Consider the following 16,505-nt stretch of genomic DNA (forward strand, 5'->3'; position numbering starts at 1 on the left):
TTATTGATCCTGCTTCAGTCTTTGGAATCAGTTGCTACTTATTCCATCTAAAATCTACGTAATTTTAGCTAACCTCAAAAAAAAATCCTGAAGGCTCTTGACTCTCAAGACAGCAACCTCAACTTCACTGTAATAAAAACTACGAATGCTGGAGATCGGAAATAAACATTGAGTGTACTGGAGAAACTCAGCAGATCTGGAATCATGAGTGGAGAGAGGAACAGAGTTAATGCTCCAAATCTGGCATGACTACACTTCACAAATAAAAGCCTTTCCAAAGATGCCCATATTGAGAAAATTTTATTTTAAGCATACAATAAAACTATGAGCTGTTGATAATGAAATCCTCACTTACTATAGCCTTTGGATTTCCAAAGCAGAATATAATTCCGTAGCATACTAGTTGGTAATTATATCAGCTCTAATCATAATTATGAATCATCTTTGCCAATTATATTAAGAGTAGGAAGAATAGGGAACCAGATATTGCGATGAGATGATCTTTTAAACTTTTCTTTTTATATGAGGAAACTGACATTACATCAAGACCTTTTGATAATTACTGATGTGATTGATTCTTAAGTATTAGTCGTCACTACTAATGTGACAAATTAATGAGGTGCCTCTACTCAAAACCAGCAAAACCTTTCAATTGATTTACAATGTAATTTTGTCTTGCCTTCACTAAATGCCAAAATAAAGCAAGAGCTTTTATAATCAAAGTAATATCAATGCTTCTATTTAATTTTCCCAATTTGTGTTGTTTCAACCTAATGTTGGTCACTTAAAAGAGCCAGTATTAATGTTTAGTGTTAAGGGTTGTTTCATTCCATGCGTGAAGTAGTGGCATGAGAGCTGATTGGCACTGCTTGAGAGCAGCCCATTGACCATCCCAGGCTCTGACCCTCCTAGTTGCTGGTTAACTCTCCAGTGTCCAACATTCTCACTCTCTGGCTGACTACCTGGATCACCAATTCTTCTGATCATTGGCAGACCCTCCCTCTGGTTCACCTTCACCAACACTCCCATTCGCTGATCTTCCTGTTCACTGACTGGCTCTCAATCTCCAGCTTATCTCCACAACCCCTCAATGTGCATCTTGCTCTCCATTCAACACTGCTGTTCCTGCCTCTCACCAATCATATCCTGAGACCTCACATACTGATAGTTGGGGAGAGTGTGGCATTGAGCAGGAGAGGCAGGGAATCAGTAATATAGAGTATTTCAATTAACCAAGTATATTTTTCCAAGTGACTTTTTGGGGGAGAAAAGTCTAAAACATTGCAACAATTTCTCACAATCTACTCTGTCTAGACCTCTCTGCCTCTGTGTGTAAGTTTACTTTCAGATCCCTCATTATTCCTAGTTTTACTTTCACCATCTTTCTCCTTTTTTTGCAGTTACTGAAGACTTAGGGATTTGCTTTTATGTTAGCTACCGACCCGAAACTTCCATGCTTAGCCTGATTCTACCTAACATCACCTATAAGCATGTTTTTTTCTTCAGATTCTACATTTCTGTTTTATTTCCAACCAGACAGCTGTCATCTTTTGTCTCCCCTTTCCCTTTTGAGGTAACACACGCAAGTCTGAAATAACTCAGCTTTGAAGGTAGTCCATTGTTCAGTCATCATCCTTCCTACCAACCTCTGCCTCCAATTTATTCAGTCCAGATACTGTCCTTGTAAACTCACTCTGAGTAAATTTAAAATAGAAGTTGATGAAGTTTTGCTCATCAATGTAAAGTGTTATGGGGAAAGTCTGGGCAAACAGCATTGAAGTGTTTGATATTAAATGGCAGACCAAGTTTGATGGGCTGAATGGCCTACACATGTTCTTATGTTTCCATGACCCTATTTCTCTCATTTGAATTTAGCTTTCTCAATTAATAATTTTATTCTGGATCATGCTTTGTCAGCCTAGGATAGTGACCACTATTTCCTAAATGCTATATTAAGATGTTGCCCCTTTAACAAGGTTATTCTGTCCTTGCTGTTTTTAAGAGGGGCCGTAAAGCCCATTATATTTGTACTATTAAAAATACTATATTGCCTTTGCTGGTCCTACTTTCCAGCACTTGGCCTAAAACTTTTAATGTATGACCCTTCAGGTACTCATCCAATTACTTTTTAAAAGTTATGAGGTTAGCACCTCAACCATCCTCCCAGATGCATTCCAGATTCCCACTAACCTCTGGACGAAAGACGTTTTCTTTAATTCCCCCCCCCCCCAAACCCCCTGCCTTTCACTATAAAAGTGTGCCCCTTGTTTGTGACACTTCAATTAAGGGCAACAGCTGCTTTCTATCCACCCTGTCCCTCCCATTCATAATCCTATACACCACCATCAGGTGTCCCCTTAAATTTCTCTGCTCTACAGAAAAGAACTTGAGCTTATCCAGCTCCTCTTTATAACCGAAATATTGGATCTCAGACAACTTCCTGGTGAATCTCCTCTGCATCCCCTCCAGTGCGATCACTTACTTCCTGTTGAGCAGTGACCAGAACTGCAGACAGTATGCCAGCTGTGGTCTAACCTAACCAATGTTTTATACAGCTCAATGCAGACTCCCTGTTCTTATAACTTTTGTCTCGAGTGATAAAGGCAAGTGTCCCAGAGGCCTTCTTAACTACCTTATTAACCTGCCCTTCCATCTTCTGGGATTTGTGGACTAGCTCCCCAAGATCTCTCCTTGCATCTTGCCATTCATTGAGTACTCCCTTGTCTTGTTACTTCTTCCAAAGTGCATTACCTCACATTTGTCAGGTTTAAATTCCATTTGCCACTAATCTGCCTATCAGACCGATTTGATTATATCTTCCTATAACCTAAGAACTTCCTTCTCACTGTAAATCACCCGCTTAATCTTTGTGTTATTCACAAACGTATCATTCATCCAACATTCTCATGTACATCATTTATTAATATCAAACATGTACAGCTAGATTCGAACAAAACAGCATAATTTTAATGCAACGTAGATCTGCTTAAAGTGCTGTGGTAGTGTGATTAGGGAGTGACCTCCTGTAAAAATGTGCTTCTTATTTCAGATCACAGCACATGAATAAGCTGCATAGATCAGAACTTCCCACATTCCATTCTCAATCTATATTCAAAGGATATGTATAGACTTTGGATATTTATTTGCTTTGCTTGATCATGATTTAATTGGTCTGGCAAAGTCCTTGCTGCTTGTTGCCAAATTAATTTCAGGAATTTAGTGCTACATGAACTCAATTTTGCTCCATCCATTCAAAAAGTGAAATTTTTCATTCATCTATTCTCTCTATGCTCTCGTCCAATCTATGAAAATCTTGTAAAGTATACAGCTCAAAGTTATACACTACCTGAAAATGTCGAATCTGTGCCATGTATATACAAGTCAAAGTTATACCACGTATACAAAGCTCAAATTTGCGCAATTTCTTTTCCAATCAATCATTCATAATCACTTCACGGCACAAATTGCTCAGCGTTGTTATCCTGAGAAGGCTGTGATAATTTCCTTCTGTTTGAAAGGACTGATTGGGTTTGTTAGGCAATTTCAGAGAATTGTTAAGAGTCAACCACATTGATACAGGGCTGCAGTCACATAGAGGTTATTACCAGTAAAGGTATGGGTTTACAATTTTCAAGTTAATCAGTTGGGATTTTGCAACAGTTGACAGCTTTACCATAATTTCAGGGTCAATATAAGCCTTTTTATTTTCTAAAAACTGACTTCAACTTCTCAAACTGCCATTGTTAGACTTGGATTATTGGTTCAGACTGTAAGGTTACTTGTTCAGCAAAATAATGACTATGTATTCCTTAAATGCCAGAATCAGAGCTTTGATTGTTCATTCAGTGTCCTAACAATGTTCTGTGTAAATGAAATCTTCTTTTATATATAATTTAGATTGTTAAATCTTAAGTATGTGATTGGTCAAAATAATGTTTCTTTATTTTTCTTAACACACTTTTCGTAACTTCTATTAGGTTTTATTAATAACTCTCTAGGTTCTTTCAATAACTACTCCCAACTCTCTTTGGCTTTCATTGTAATGAATGTGCCTCATTGTTGGTATTGACAAACTGTAGATCTGTCCCCATGTATTCATCCCTGCCAGGAGACAAATCCTGGACAATTTTGAAGAAGTAAGTGAGCTTTAGCAAGCTTTAGCACTGACAGAGACTTTGAAAACTAGTCTGACTCGATCTTAAAACATTTAAACTTTTTTCAGCCCAAGCAACCAGTTGCTTGATGACAATGAGAAAGTGGAATAATGCATGAAGCTCAAGAAACATTTATATGTTGTAGAAAGGTTATGGCAGATGAATGAACCTTAGAGTGAGAATCGTTGATTTTCTTTCCCTATCTTGAAACAGCGAATTGACTGTAAAAATTTTAAGAATAATTGAAGAAACAAACATATCCTTGAATTTCAAACATGATTCATTGCTGCGAATCATTGCTTTTACCACAGAAATTGCACTCCCACTATATTTGGATCAGAAATTTGACTGGAACATAGTTGTAATGTATGTAAGGCTGACACTCTTTGTGAGCTAGACCATTGAAATACCAGATCATGGTATCTTTTGTAGAGCAGCTGAACACGTGTGATATTGGAGCTAACTAAATGGTGAAAATTTCCACGCAATAATTTGGAACAAGTTGCTAATTTTTACTTACCACACATTCACCTCTTACACAGATGCTGTATGGATCTTTATAGGAACAACGAGTACCATCATGGACTAACTGTTTCATGTAGACAACTCCTCCCATTTCCTTGGATTGGCAGTAGAGATGGCATCTTTTTATTGCTATTAAAAACACAAAATGGTTTTGTTGCTTCAAGTCTATTTGCAACTTGGAAATTGCTTTGATGAGTACAAAGCTTCAGTGCTTTACTCACAGTCAGGATGTTCATATGGAAGCCAGTGGTGTTTAGCATTCTGATATTCATAGTATGAATTACGTTGCTGACACTGCTGTGCTCGGAAATCTTCAAAATGACGTGGGCAATCTTCTTTGTTACACAGTTGGTATTCATAGTTTACACCAGGACAATCCTGACCACCATTTGCAGGCCTGAGTTGCAACCAAGCAGTAACATTACTATAATCTTTAACCAAGCACCCAATGTCTTACACAAAGAAAGATAGTCATCATATAACACTAATCACCAAATCAATTGATTAGCCTTTTATGATTTGCTGACAATTTGAGATCATCATTCACAAGCCTGTGTCATTGATGATTTTGCTAGTAGATTTTGTTTCGTTATTCACTTTCTAAGGCATAATATGTAAGGAAATAGAAAGCAGACTTTTTTTTTGTATGGTGACTGACTGGAAACTATTCACAGTCAATGCGATCTGAACACATCTGGCATATTTTGTGCTGTTTGCTCTCTCAATTGCTTAGCCCACTTACAACAGAGGTTAACAAGATTTTTTATTTCTAAATGAATTAAGGGATATGAGGATATTGGATGAAGGTGAAGGTGAGGTAGAGGGATGGAGCAGGATCCAAAGGCCAAATGGTGTATTTTTTTCTTCTTCTAACCCCACACTATTCAATCAAGTTCAGATACTAAATTCCATTTGTAATTGTACCAAGTGGACATCTACCTGAAGCAACCTTTACTAATTTCAACCCTCCTCAATAAAACATTAAAAAGATTAACACTGTATCCAAAAGCCCTTGATAATACTTTAGTTTGCTGTTTTACAATGAGTCTCCTTACAACATCTTTCACTCCACCCAGGGCACTGGGTCTGCCATCTTCCTCCCTGGTTTCAAAAAAACACTCTTTATTGGAATGTACTTTGGGTTCCTTCCCCTAATTCTATTACTGCCCATCTGTTGAGACATGACTCATTGTATAATGACCACATACCTTCAATTTTACCATCAACTGCACTGCCTTCCCACAGCTCAGCTGAAACTGGCTAATTCAGCATACTCTAGAAATTGAACACAGTTGTTCAGGCCACTGGAATGCTGCAATACTTTTTTAAAGTAAATTGAAGTAGTTAACTTATAAAAAATTGCATTAATTTTTCAAATGCATGTTGCTGGCAAATGATCACGGAAACATACAGAACACAAGGAGGGTTTTCAGCTCATTGTACCTCTACTGGTGATTGGGAAAGCCATCCAATTAGTGTAGACTTCCCCTGCTCTTTCTCCACATCCTTGAACCCTGATCCTTCTTATGGGTTTATGAGCACCATAACTATTACAGCATCAGAACATTTCTCTGCAATTACTTTGTCACGTCATGGGAAGAACATATAGCAGAATAACAGCATGTAGTTCACACGATGCTCCTAATAAAAGCATTGATCAATGCCGAAGCCACTTACGCTGGATTAATGCACTGTCGGGTTCGAAAGCGGACACCAGAGCCACAAGTTCGAGAGCAGGACCCAAGTTTGCTCCAAGGACCCCAACTGCCGTCCACCTTTACCTGCTCTGAAGTCTTCCATAAACAGTGACCCTGGTAGCACCACTGATAATTCAAATCAAACACACACAAAACAATGCAAACTATTAGCCTAATTGATGGTCTCAGTATGAATATCAGCATGTAATTAATTCATAACACATTATGATACTGATTGTACATTAGTGTAGCATTATTGCCCACTTAAACTGGGATCACATTGCTTCACAATTGGTGTCTTGTCAGATAGTTCATTAATGTATGAACAGTATCTTCTTATATTGCACATTATTTCAAACAATGTGCAGGTACAGTGACAGAGATTTGTTACATGAACTGTAAGTATACATTGTTATAGCACTATCACATTAAGGGTTTGAGTTATAGGGTGAGGCTGAGTAGGGTAGGCCCTTTTTTCCCTGGAGGGTTGGAACCTGAGGGGTGACCTTTTGTGGTTTATAAAATCATGGGGGGCATGGATAGGGTGAACACACAAGGTCCTTTCCCTACGGTAGGGAAGTGCAAAACTAGAGAGCACAGCTTTAAGGTGAGAGGGGAAAGATTTAAAAAGGAGCTAAGGAATAACTTTTCATGAAGAGGGTAGTGCATATTTGGAACAAACTGCCAGAGAAAGTGATGGAGGCTGGTACAATTACAACATTTAAAAGGCACCTGGATGGGTATATGACTAGAAAAGGTTTAGAGGGATATGGGCCAAATGCTGGCAAATGGGATTAGGTCAGATTGGAATGTCGGGTCGGCATGGTCAAGTTGGACCGAAGTGTCTGTTTCTGAGCTGTATGACTTTATGATTGCAATAATTGCAAACCATTGATTTGGGGGTGGCATTCTATTGCTGACTCAGTAGACAAGTCTCATTTGAAAGTGCTCTGTTCAGCTCCAATTCTAGCTAGAGAAAGATCAGGTCAGAAAAACAAAATCAGCTGGTTCAAATAACTGACTCAGTTGTCCATAATTTCAATCCAATTATTTGCTTAAATCTGAGGCTCTCTAGCCCTTGCATCTCCCACACTACCTATGTTATAATATCAATCATCGATTTCATTTGTTTTGGGAGTGGCTTAGTTCTATGTTTGGAGCTAAAGTACCAGTGCTTAAAATTTCCAATTTATGTCCTAACCTGTCTAACCTCTTGTACTTTGACTGGGTTTGAGATATTATTTATGAAGAATATTGGGACATTTCATGATATAGAGCCGGGTTGCTCAAGCACCTCAAGAAGATCTTCAGTAGATGCTGAGATAAGATGCTCAGCGTTGCCAAAAGAGGCCTTATAGTGCAGGTACATAGTTCCTTGAAGGTGGAGTCGCAGGTAGATAGGATAGTGAAGAAGGCATTTGGTATGCTTGCCTTTATTGGTCAGTGCATTGAATGTAGGTGTTAGGAGGTCATATTGTGGCTGTACAGGACATTGTTTAGGGCCACTTTGGAATATTGCATGCAATTCAGGCCTCCCTCCTATCGGAAGGATGTTGTGAAGCTTGAAAGGGTTCAGAAAAGATTTACAAGGATGTTGCCAGGGTTGGGAGTTTGAGAGAGGCTGAACAGGCTGAGGCCAATTTACCTGGAGCATCAAAAGCTGTGGGACGACCTTATAAAAGTTTATAAACTCATGAGGGACATGAATAGGATGAATAGCCAAGGTCTTTTCTGGGATGGGAGAGTTCAGAACTAGAGGGCATAGTTTTAAGGTGAGAGGAGAAGGATTTAAAAGGGACCTCAGAAACAACCTTTTCACACAGAGGGTGGTACGTCTATGGAATGAACTACCAGAGGAAGTGATGGAGGCTGGTACAATTGCAACATTTAAAAGGCATCTTGATGGGTATATGAATAGGAAGAGTTTGGAGGGATATGGGCTGGGTGTTGGCAGGTGGGACTAGATTGGGTTGGGATATCTGGTTGGCATGGACGAGTTGGACTGAAGGGTCTGTTTCTGTGCTGTACATTTCTCTGACTCTATGACGCTCAATTTAGTAGCAGTGTTCTCATCTATTGCGCTGATCATTAGTCCAGGTGGAGATATATTGCAGCTTCTTGACCATTCCTGAATCTGTAATCCATTCAGTCTAAGGTCTGGTATGCAATATGTCACTGCTTCAGTAATTTTCTCCAAAGGAAATAACAGTGCCTTCGAGCCAACTCACCTTTCCAGGGCCACATTCTGTTCCATCCAAAGGAGGCCCTTTCTTTGTCTTGCAGAAGAATGGGTTGTCAGGATGGCTGCACCATAGTTGCTTACACGGATGGAAGGTGCGAAACTGTACCCACATAAACATTCAGTTGGTTCACATTCTTACCGAGAAATCTTTAACAATTAGCTGATTCATTCAAAATCAACAGACATTTGGTTTCCACATTTTAAAAGATGATGACAAATGTATTAAGTGATTTCATAAGTGCCATTGGGCAAACTCATAGAGCAGGACAGTCAAACAACGCATGGCCAATTAACTGCTCCAACTTACTGAGGAACAATACTAAGACTGAATTGGAAAAGCGTTCTTACACTGTGTGGCTGATTCTGTGCCAAAAAACAGTAAATCAATGAACACTAACATCAGGATCAGAATGGAAATAGGGCTCTAATAATTGTTGGGCTGCTTTTCTAATACGTGTGCCTGTCTCGCTGGCCTCCATGCTAGAAATGTGCTGGAGTATGACATTACAGGTCTGATGTTTTGACTTTGTTTTTCTATATATGATATATTGGGAAGTGTGGATGTACAAAGGGATCTGTACACTAGTCAATGAAAGTAAGCAGTTGCAGCAAGTAGTTAGGAAGGCAAATGGTATGTTGGCCTTCAATGCAAGAGAATTTGAGTTCAGAAATAGGGATGTCTTACTACATATATACAGGGCCTTGGTGAGACCATATTTGGTGAGTATTGCATGCAGTTTTAGTCTTCCTGCCTATAAAGGGATATATGTGCCCTGGGGAAATGCAGGGGAGGTGCATTACTGTCCTAAGATGAGAGATTAGTTTCGCTAGAACGCAGAAAGATGAAAAGGGATCTGATTGAAACGGATGCTATTCTAACATGGCTGGACAGACTAGATGCCAGTGAATGTGTTCCCTGGTCAGAGAATCTAAAACCAGGAGACATAGTCTCAGGATATAGGATAGACAATTTAGGATTGAGAAGGCTGTGGAGTCCAAGTCACTGAGACTTTGTAGCTATTGGTCCAATTGAGTGGTTTGCTAGGCCATTCCAGAGGGCAGTTGAGAGTCAACCACATTGCTGTGGGTCTGGAGTCACTGTAGGCCAGATCAGGTGAGGATGGAAGATTTCCTTCCTTGAAGGGCATTTGGGAACCAGATGGGATTTTCCAACAATCGACGATGGATTCATGGTCATCGATAGACTCTTAATTCCAAATCTTTGTTTCTTGAATTCAATTTCCACCAACTACCGTGGTGAGATTCAAACCCAAGTCCCCAGAGCATGACCTGGGCCTCTGGATTAATAGCCTAGTGTTAAGACCACTAGGCCATCACCTTCCCCTGAGTATATTCAGGAAAGTGGTAAATAAATGTTTAGACTTATAGGCATCAAAGGGTATTGGGAGAATGCAGGAATATCACATTGAGATAGAGGAACAGCCATGACCTTACTAAGTGGTGAAGTAGGTATTTCAGTATTCCCATGTGCTAGCAAGGCTCCATTTGGGGACTTGTATCACAAACCTGACTCTTGTAGCATTGCCTCTTGTTTTTCTGGCCATTAATGTAACCAAATAAAATATCAAGCACCCCCTACTACGAACCCAGCTTCACAAACATTTCATATGCAAATAAAAGGGATAACCTTTACAATATCTCTTGATAGCTGAAAATGTGTTGCTGGAAAAGCGCAGCAGGTCAGGCAGCATCCAAGGAACAGGAGAATCGACGTTTCGGGCATAAGCCCTTCTTCAGGAATGAGGAAAGTGTGTCCAGCAGGCTAAGATAAAAGGTAGGGAGGAGGGACTTGGGGGAGGGGCGTTGGAAATGCGATAGGTGGAGGGTGGTCAAGGTGAGAGTGATAGGCCGGAGTGGGGTGGGGGCGGAGAGGTCAGGAAGAAGATTGCAGGTTAGGAAAGCGGTGCTGAGTTTGAGGGATTTGACTGAGACAAGGTGGGGGGAGGGGAAATGAGGAAACCCTCCCCCCACCTTGTCTCAGTCAAATCCCTCAAACTCAGCACCGCTTTCCTAACCTGCAATCTTCTTCCTGACCTCTCCGCCCCCACCCCACTCCGGCCTATCACCCTCACCTTGACCTCCTTCCACCTATCGCATTTCCAACGCCCCTCCCCCAAGTCCCTCCTCCCTACCTTTTATCTTAGCCTGCTGGACACACTTTCCTCATTCCTGAAGAAGGGCTTATGCCCGAAACGTCGATTCTCCCGTTCCTTGGATGCTGCCTGACCTGCTGCACTTTTCCAGCAACACATTTTCAGCTCTGATCTCCAGCATCTGCAGCCCTCACTTTCTCCTCGAATATCTCTTGATACACTACATTGTCACAAACAGCCATAGTCACACATGATCTACCGACAGCATTCTCATTAGCGGATGTCATTTGTGGAGAATACTCTGAGTAAATAATTGCTTCAGTATATTTCCATATGTCTCTATTTTGAATTTATGTTCAGACTAATCGTGTTTTCTAACACAAATCAATGCACACAGAAAGTCTTAGGCCTTGTGTGCCTGATTGTTTACTCAAAACTTGACAGTGATCAACCATTAAATTGCATTCTGCATTAAAAATACTATTTTTAGTCTTGAATAAGACTTTTACATAACACAAAGGAATTTGGGTTAGAAAAAAATCATAGAATAGAGATTGTTCATATACAAAAGTGCAAGTTAGAAATGAACAGGCCCCTCTGCTGTGGTAATGATGTGCAGGTGCCACTACTGGACTGGGGTGGACAAAGTCAGAAGTCACATGACACCAGGTTATCATCCGGCAGGGTTATTTGCTGCACTTGCACAAGCTTTTGAAAGCACTGCTCCTTCATCAGGTGAAATCGATCAAACAGGCTGCTTTGTCCTCGATGGTGTCAAGCTACCTGAGTGTCTTTGGAGCTGCACTCATCCAGGTAAGTGAGGAATATTCCATCTCATTCCTGGCTTGATCTTTGCAGATGGTGGGCAGGCTTTGGGAGTCAGGAAGAGAATTACTTGCTGCAAGATTCCTGCTCTTATAGCCATGCTTAAAAACACAACACCAGGTTATAGTCCAACAGGTTTATTTGGAAGTACAAGCTTTCGGAGCACTGCTCCTACGTCAGGTACCAAGTGGGGCAGGATCATAGCACACAGAATTTGGAGTAAAAGATCAAAGTGTCATACAACTGATGTGATGTATTGTACAAACCTAGATTGTTGTTAAGTCTTGAATCACTTAGAATGGGGATGCAGGTTTCAATTCATTAATATGTAAATCCCAGAACTTCTTTCAAGTCACATTCCTAAGATAACTTAAAGTTTTATATAAAAAAGGTGACATCTCAGCTCAGACAATGCATTAAAGGTGTGATGTTAGAGTCTGTCAGATTGGTTCTATTTCCAAAGTAGGAATTTATAAAATGGATTGACTGCCTACAGATTGTGTGCTTTTTGAACAAAATAGAATGTATGTGCAAATCTGCAAATGCAAATTCACCCCATAGACTTATATGTGTGTCTGCATGCATGTGAGTGAGAGAGAGAGATCATCAGTTGTATGACACTTTGATCTTTTACTATAAATTGTGTCCTATGATCCTGCTCCACTAGCTACCTGATGAAGGAGCAGCGCTCCAAAAGCTTGTACTTCTAAGTAAATTAGTTGGACTATAACCTGATGTTGTGTGATTGTTAACTTTGTCCACCCCAGTCCAACACCGGCACCTCCACATCATCATTTATTGTCATGGTATTTATTTGCCTAGCTCAGTTCAGTTTCTGGTCAAGGGCAACCCCCAGCGTTTTGATAGTGGGGTTTTCAGTGACAGTAACACCATTCAATGTCAAAGGGCAATGGTCAGATTGTCTCTTATTAGAGATGGTCACTGCCTGGCATTTGCATGGCGTGAACATCACTTGCCACTTTTGAGCTCAAGCCAGTATACTGTCTAAGTCTTGCTGCATTTGAGCATGACCTTCTCCTGTTAATTGGCACTTGCAAGAACAGGACTCTGCAGATAAACGCCACATAGAGCCTCAGTGAAATATTCATTCTATCTTGGAGCTGATAGACAAGTGTTGACATGAGTGTCACCATAGAAAGCATCAGAATCATGTCTTTTCCTGTCTTGTCCCAATGGTTGTATTAAGGCACTTCCAGTAAAGTTACAGGATGTACCATTAACTTTCTTCCCACATCACTGTGGCAATTATGGTACCCAAACCGTGAAGCTCACTATGATCAGATGACACAAAGCAAACCTGTGAATCAAACTTGAAGTTTGATCTCACGCTTTGTGATGCAGCTGGCCATCTCTCAACATGGGATTGTTTGACTGACAACGTTTATTGCTATCTCGCATTTCAATTTTATTTTAAACTAACTCTTCTACCATTGTTTGGGAATTATGTTGGCAAGACTTACAGCTGTGCACATCTTGTAACCCACTCCGAAATCAAAGCGGCATTGTTCATCCATTGAATAGTTGATCCCTGGCAGTTCAGGAAGTTTGGGCCAATCATGTTCAAATGGGTCATCCAGCAGACAGTCATAAGAACTGGAGGAAGAAAGGACACTGAATCTATGATCAGTTTATTAGATGCCTTATTTTTCCCAAACGTTCAAATGTTTCCATTTACTCTGATGAAACCCATGAGGATGCATTGCAATTGGATGATTCTGCATCAACCATCCCCAATGACAAGTGTAAGTCTGTTGCAGCTTTCCAACTGGTTTACTCTATGATTGCTCACCATGTTCGAAGCACTAGGTAATGGACCTCCTTCCTCAAGTAGGCCTGAGCTTCCCGCAAGGACGACGTTGATATTTCATAATAATTTGACTTCGTTCACTGAGATATGGGGCTACCCTACAGCAGCACTGGCAATGTCGCATTCAATCGCAAATGCCTTTTGCCATCACTCTGAACTCTACAGATTCAGCCCTATTATGTTTGTAGAATCCGACATTTCAGGTGTATGGCAGGTGACAGGAATGAAATAAGAGACTGTTTATTACCAAAAGCTCTGACCAAGCTTTAAAGCAATGGAGGCATCATGAACATAGAGAAAGCTAGTCAAACTAAAAGCAAGAGTCAACATTTGACAGTCCACCACCAGTAGCTTTGTAGGTGCTAGAAGGTGCTGTAAAATTTCCCTTCCCACTGCACTGTTGCCCACACCAATATATCTGCAATTTTACAGGGGATGGGTAAAATCTGTGCTGGCTGGCCCACAATCCTTGCCCAAAATGAGGATCTAACGTGAAAAACTAACAACCACATAGTCAGTATCGTGGAATCGTTACAGTGCAGAAGAAGCCAATTGACCCATCATTTCTGCACTGGCTCTCTAACGAGCATTGTGACTTATTTCCCATTCTCTTACTTGTGCCCTACAATCCATGACTTTGTTTCAGTTCAAGTAACCCTCTAATTACCTCTTGAATCCATCAATTGAAGCTGCCCCTACTCCACTTCGGCACTGCATTCCAAACCATTCAATACGTAAAAATGTTCTTTCTCTAAAGGGAGAGGTGGAATAGGCTGGGGCTATTTTTCATGGAGCGTCGGAGGCTGGATGGTGACCTTACAGAGGTTTATAAAATTATCAGGGGCATGGATAGGATAAATAGACAAGGTCCTTTCCCTGGGGTGGGGGAGTCCAGAACTAGAGGGCATAGGTTTAAAGTGAGAGGGGAAAGATTTAAAAGAGACTCAAGGGGCAACCTTTTTACGCAGAGGGTGGTACGTGTATGGAATGAACCGCTAGAGAAAGTGGTGGAGGCTGGTACAATTATAACATTTAAAAGGCACCTGGATGTGTACATGAATAGGAAGGATTTAGACGGATATTAGCCAAGTGCTGGCAAATGGGACTAGATTGGGTTGGGATATCTGGTCAGCATGAACAAGTTCGACCGAAGAGTCTGTTTCCGTGCTGTACATCTCTATGGCTCTATGACATTTGCTACTTTTGTAAATCATTTTGAACTGGTGCCTTCTTGTTCCTCATCCTTTTACAAGCAGGAACAGTCTCTATTCTATCCGGAACTCTCATGATTCTGAAAATTTCTGTCAGATCTCCACTTAATTTCATTCTCCCCAAAAACAGACCCAATCACTTCAATCTTTCCTTCTAACTGAAACTTCCCATCCTTAGAACCATTCTTGTAGACACCTTTTGTACTCTGTCCAATGTATTCACATGTTTTCTATAAATATAATTGAAGACCAGCATTAACGGCTCAAGGGTGACGGAAACTTTCGGTGATAAATAGGAAGCCAGCAAATGACTAGGTTTGGGCCTCAGGTGGAAAGACTTCTCATCTCCAGTTAATTAACTTTCCTGGATTGTTAAACAGCTGCTCGGCAGCTGGCATCAGCAAAGGATGCTTTCCTCACTAATTCTTGAGTTGCTCATCTGAAAAATCGTGCCCAAGGTCATCTAGTGCCCTCTATTGTCCAAGTAGCTGCATGCTACAACAATAATCAAGGTGTTGACCATTCAAAGCAATCATTCTCTATCAATTAGTCTATACAACTCCCAGACATGAAGCAAGAATCACCTCAGGGATAGAAAGCTTTGGGTATTATAGGCCCACAGTCAATATTTTCTGCGCAAATTTGCCAATCAATCATTTGTCATGTCTGAAATATACTCCAAATGCCATTTTCTAAAATCCTGCAGCATAAAGACGTTTTCCACATCTTTCTCACTATGCTCTCAGTGGAAAATTAATTTCTTCACCAATCTAATTTTTCCCTCGCTATTTTATCAAAACTATTTATCATTTTAAGAACCTCCAGTACATTTGCTATTATCTTTCAATGCTCCAGTAAAAATGGTTCAAAACTTCTCCTGATTGTAATTTGTCACCTTTGGGCCGTTAATGCTCCCCCACCCCAGGAAAAAGACCTTGTCTATTTACCCTAACCATACCCCTCATGATTTTATAGCCTTTGTAGATCCTTATAACACTGTGCATTCTCTGTTCTTTCGAATACAGGGCACCCAGAAGTGCACGCAGTGCTAAAACAAGTGGTCTAATCAATGTTAAACATCATGTCCATAATGAGAAAGATCCTGATTATTCAGGTCACTTTTTGTAACTATAGGCACTCAACCTTGGTAACACCCTAATTAATGTGTGCTTTGCTTTCCTGTTGCTTCTGTGTTCTATCGACAATGGAAAGTAGAAATTTTGCTCTGAATAAAGGGATCATGCAAGATGTGTGGAATAATGGGTTAGAAACCAGACAGATTAACAATACACAAGATATTGGACATAGTTTGAAGATGTTCTTTGCACTTTTTAATTTGCATATGGGAAGGTAGACATTTTTAATCATCATACACACTAATGATATGGAAGGCAAGAGGAATTTTGGCAATTATTGTTAAAGGAATAGAGTATAAAAGTAAGGAAGTATTGTTGAAATTATATAAGGCATCAGCGAGACTGCAGCTGGAATGTTGTGTACAATTACAGTCCCCTTACTTGAGGAGGTATGTAGTTGCATTAGAGGCAGTTCAGAGGAGGTTCACTAGATTGATTCCAGAGATGACGAGTTTGTCTTATGAAGAGAGATTAAGCAGTTTAGCACTAAACTGTCTGGAGATTATAAGAAGGAGAGGAGATCTAATTGAAGTATATAAGATGGTAGAGGAGATTGATAAAGTAGACATAGAGAGGATGTTTCCTCATTGGGGCAACCTAGAATGAGGGAGCACAGCTTTAGGATACGGGTAAGCAGATTTAAAACAGAGATGAGGAGAAATTATTTCTCTCAAAGGTTCCTGGATCTATGGACTTCAGTATCCCAGAGTGTAGTGGATGCTGGGATATTGAGTAATTTTAAGGAGGTGGAGGACAAATTTTTAATTATTTAT

At 40.3% G+C, this 16,505-nt stretch overlaps 1 protein-coding gene across 4 annotated transcripts in view; it reads right to left on the reverse strand.

Moving 5' to 3' along the window:
- Positions 1-16,505, reverse strand: part of LOC122564950 (A disintegrin and metalloproteinase with thrombospondin motifs 3-like) — a 267,936-nt gene that overhangs the window by 41,297 nt on the left and 210,134 nt on the right. For all 4 annotated transcript variants that reach the window (XR_015759635.1, XM_043720492.2, XM_087995042.1 and 1 more), the window contains 5 exons: positions 13,039-13,171; positions 8,605-8,718; positions 6,357-6,502; positions 4,901-5,076; positions 4,675-4,808 (listed from right to left, as the gene is read on the reverse strand). Coding sequence is in view for 3 of the 4 variants with exons in the window: in XM_043720492.2 (XP_043576427.2) it covers positions 4,675-4,808; positions 4,901-5,076; positions 6,357-6,502; positions 8,605-8,718; positions 13,039-13,171 (703 nt within the window). In the remaining variant the exon portion in view is untranslated. The remainder of the gene's footprint in view (positions 1-4,674; positions 4,809-4,900; positions 5,077-6,356; positions 6,503-8,604; positions 8,719-13,038; positions 13,172-16,505) is intronic.

The sequence above is a fragment of the Chiloscyllium plagiosum genome, unplaced genomic scaffold, assembly GCF_037043375.1.
Source record: "Chiloscyllium plagiosum isolate Xiang-an unplaced genomic scaffold, Cpla_swu_hap1 HiC_scaffold_2, whole genome shotgun sequence".
NCBI classification, from domain to species: domain Eukaryota; kingdom Metazoa; phylum Chordata; class Chondrichthyes; order Orectolobiformes; family Hemiscylliidae; genus Chiloscyllium; species Chiloscyllium plagiosum.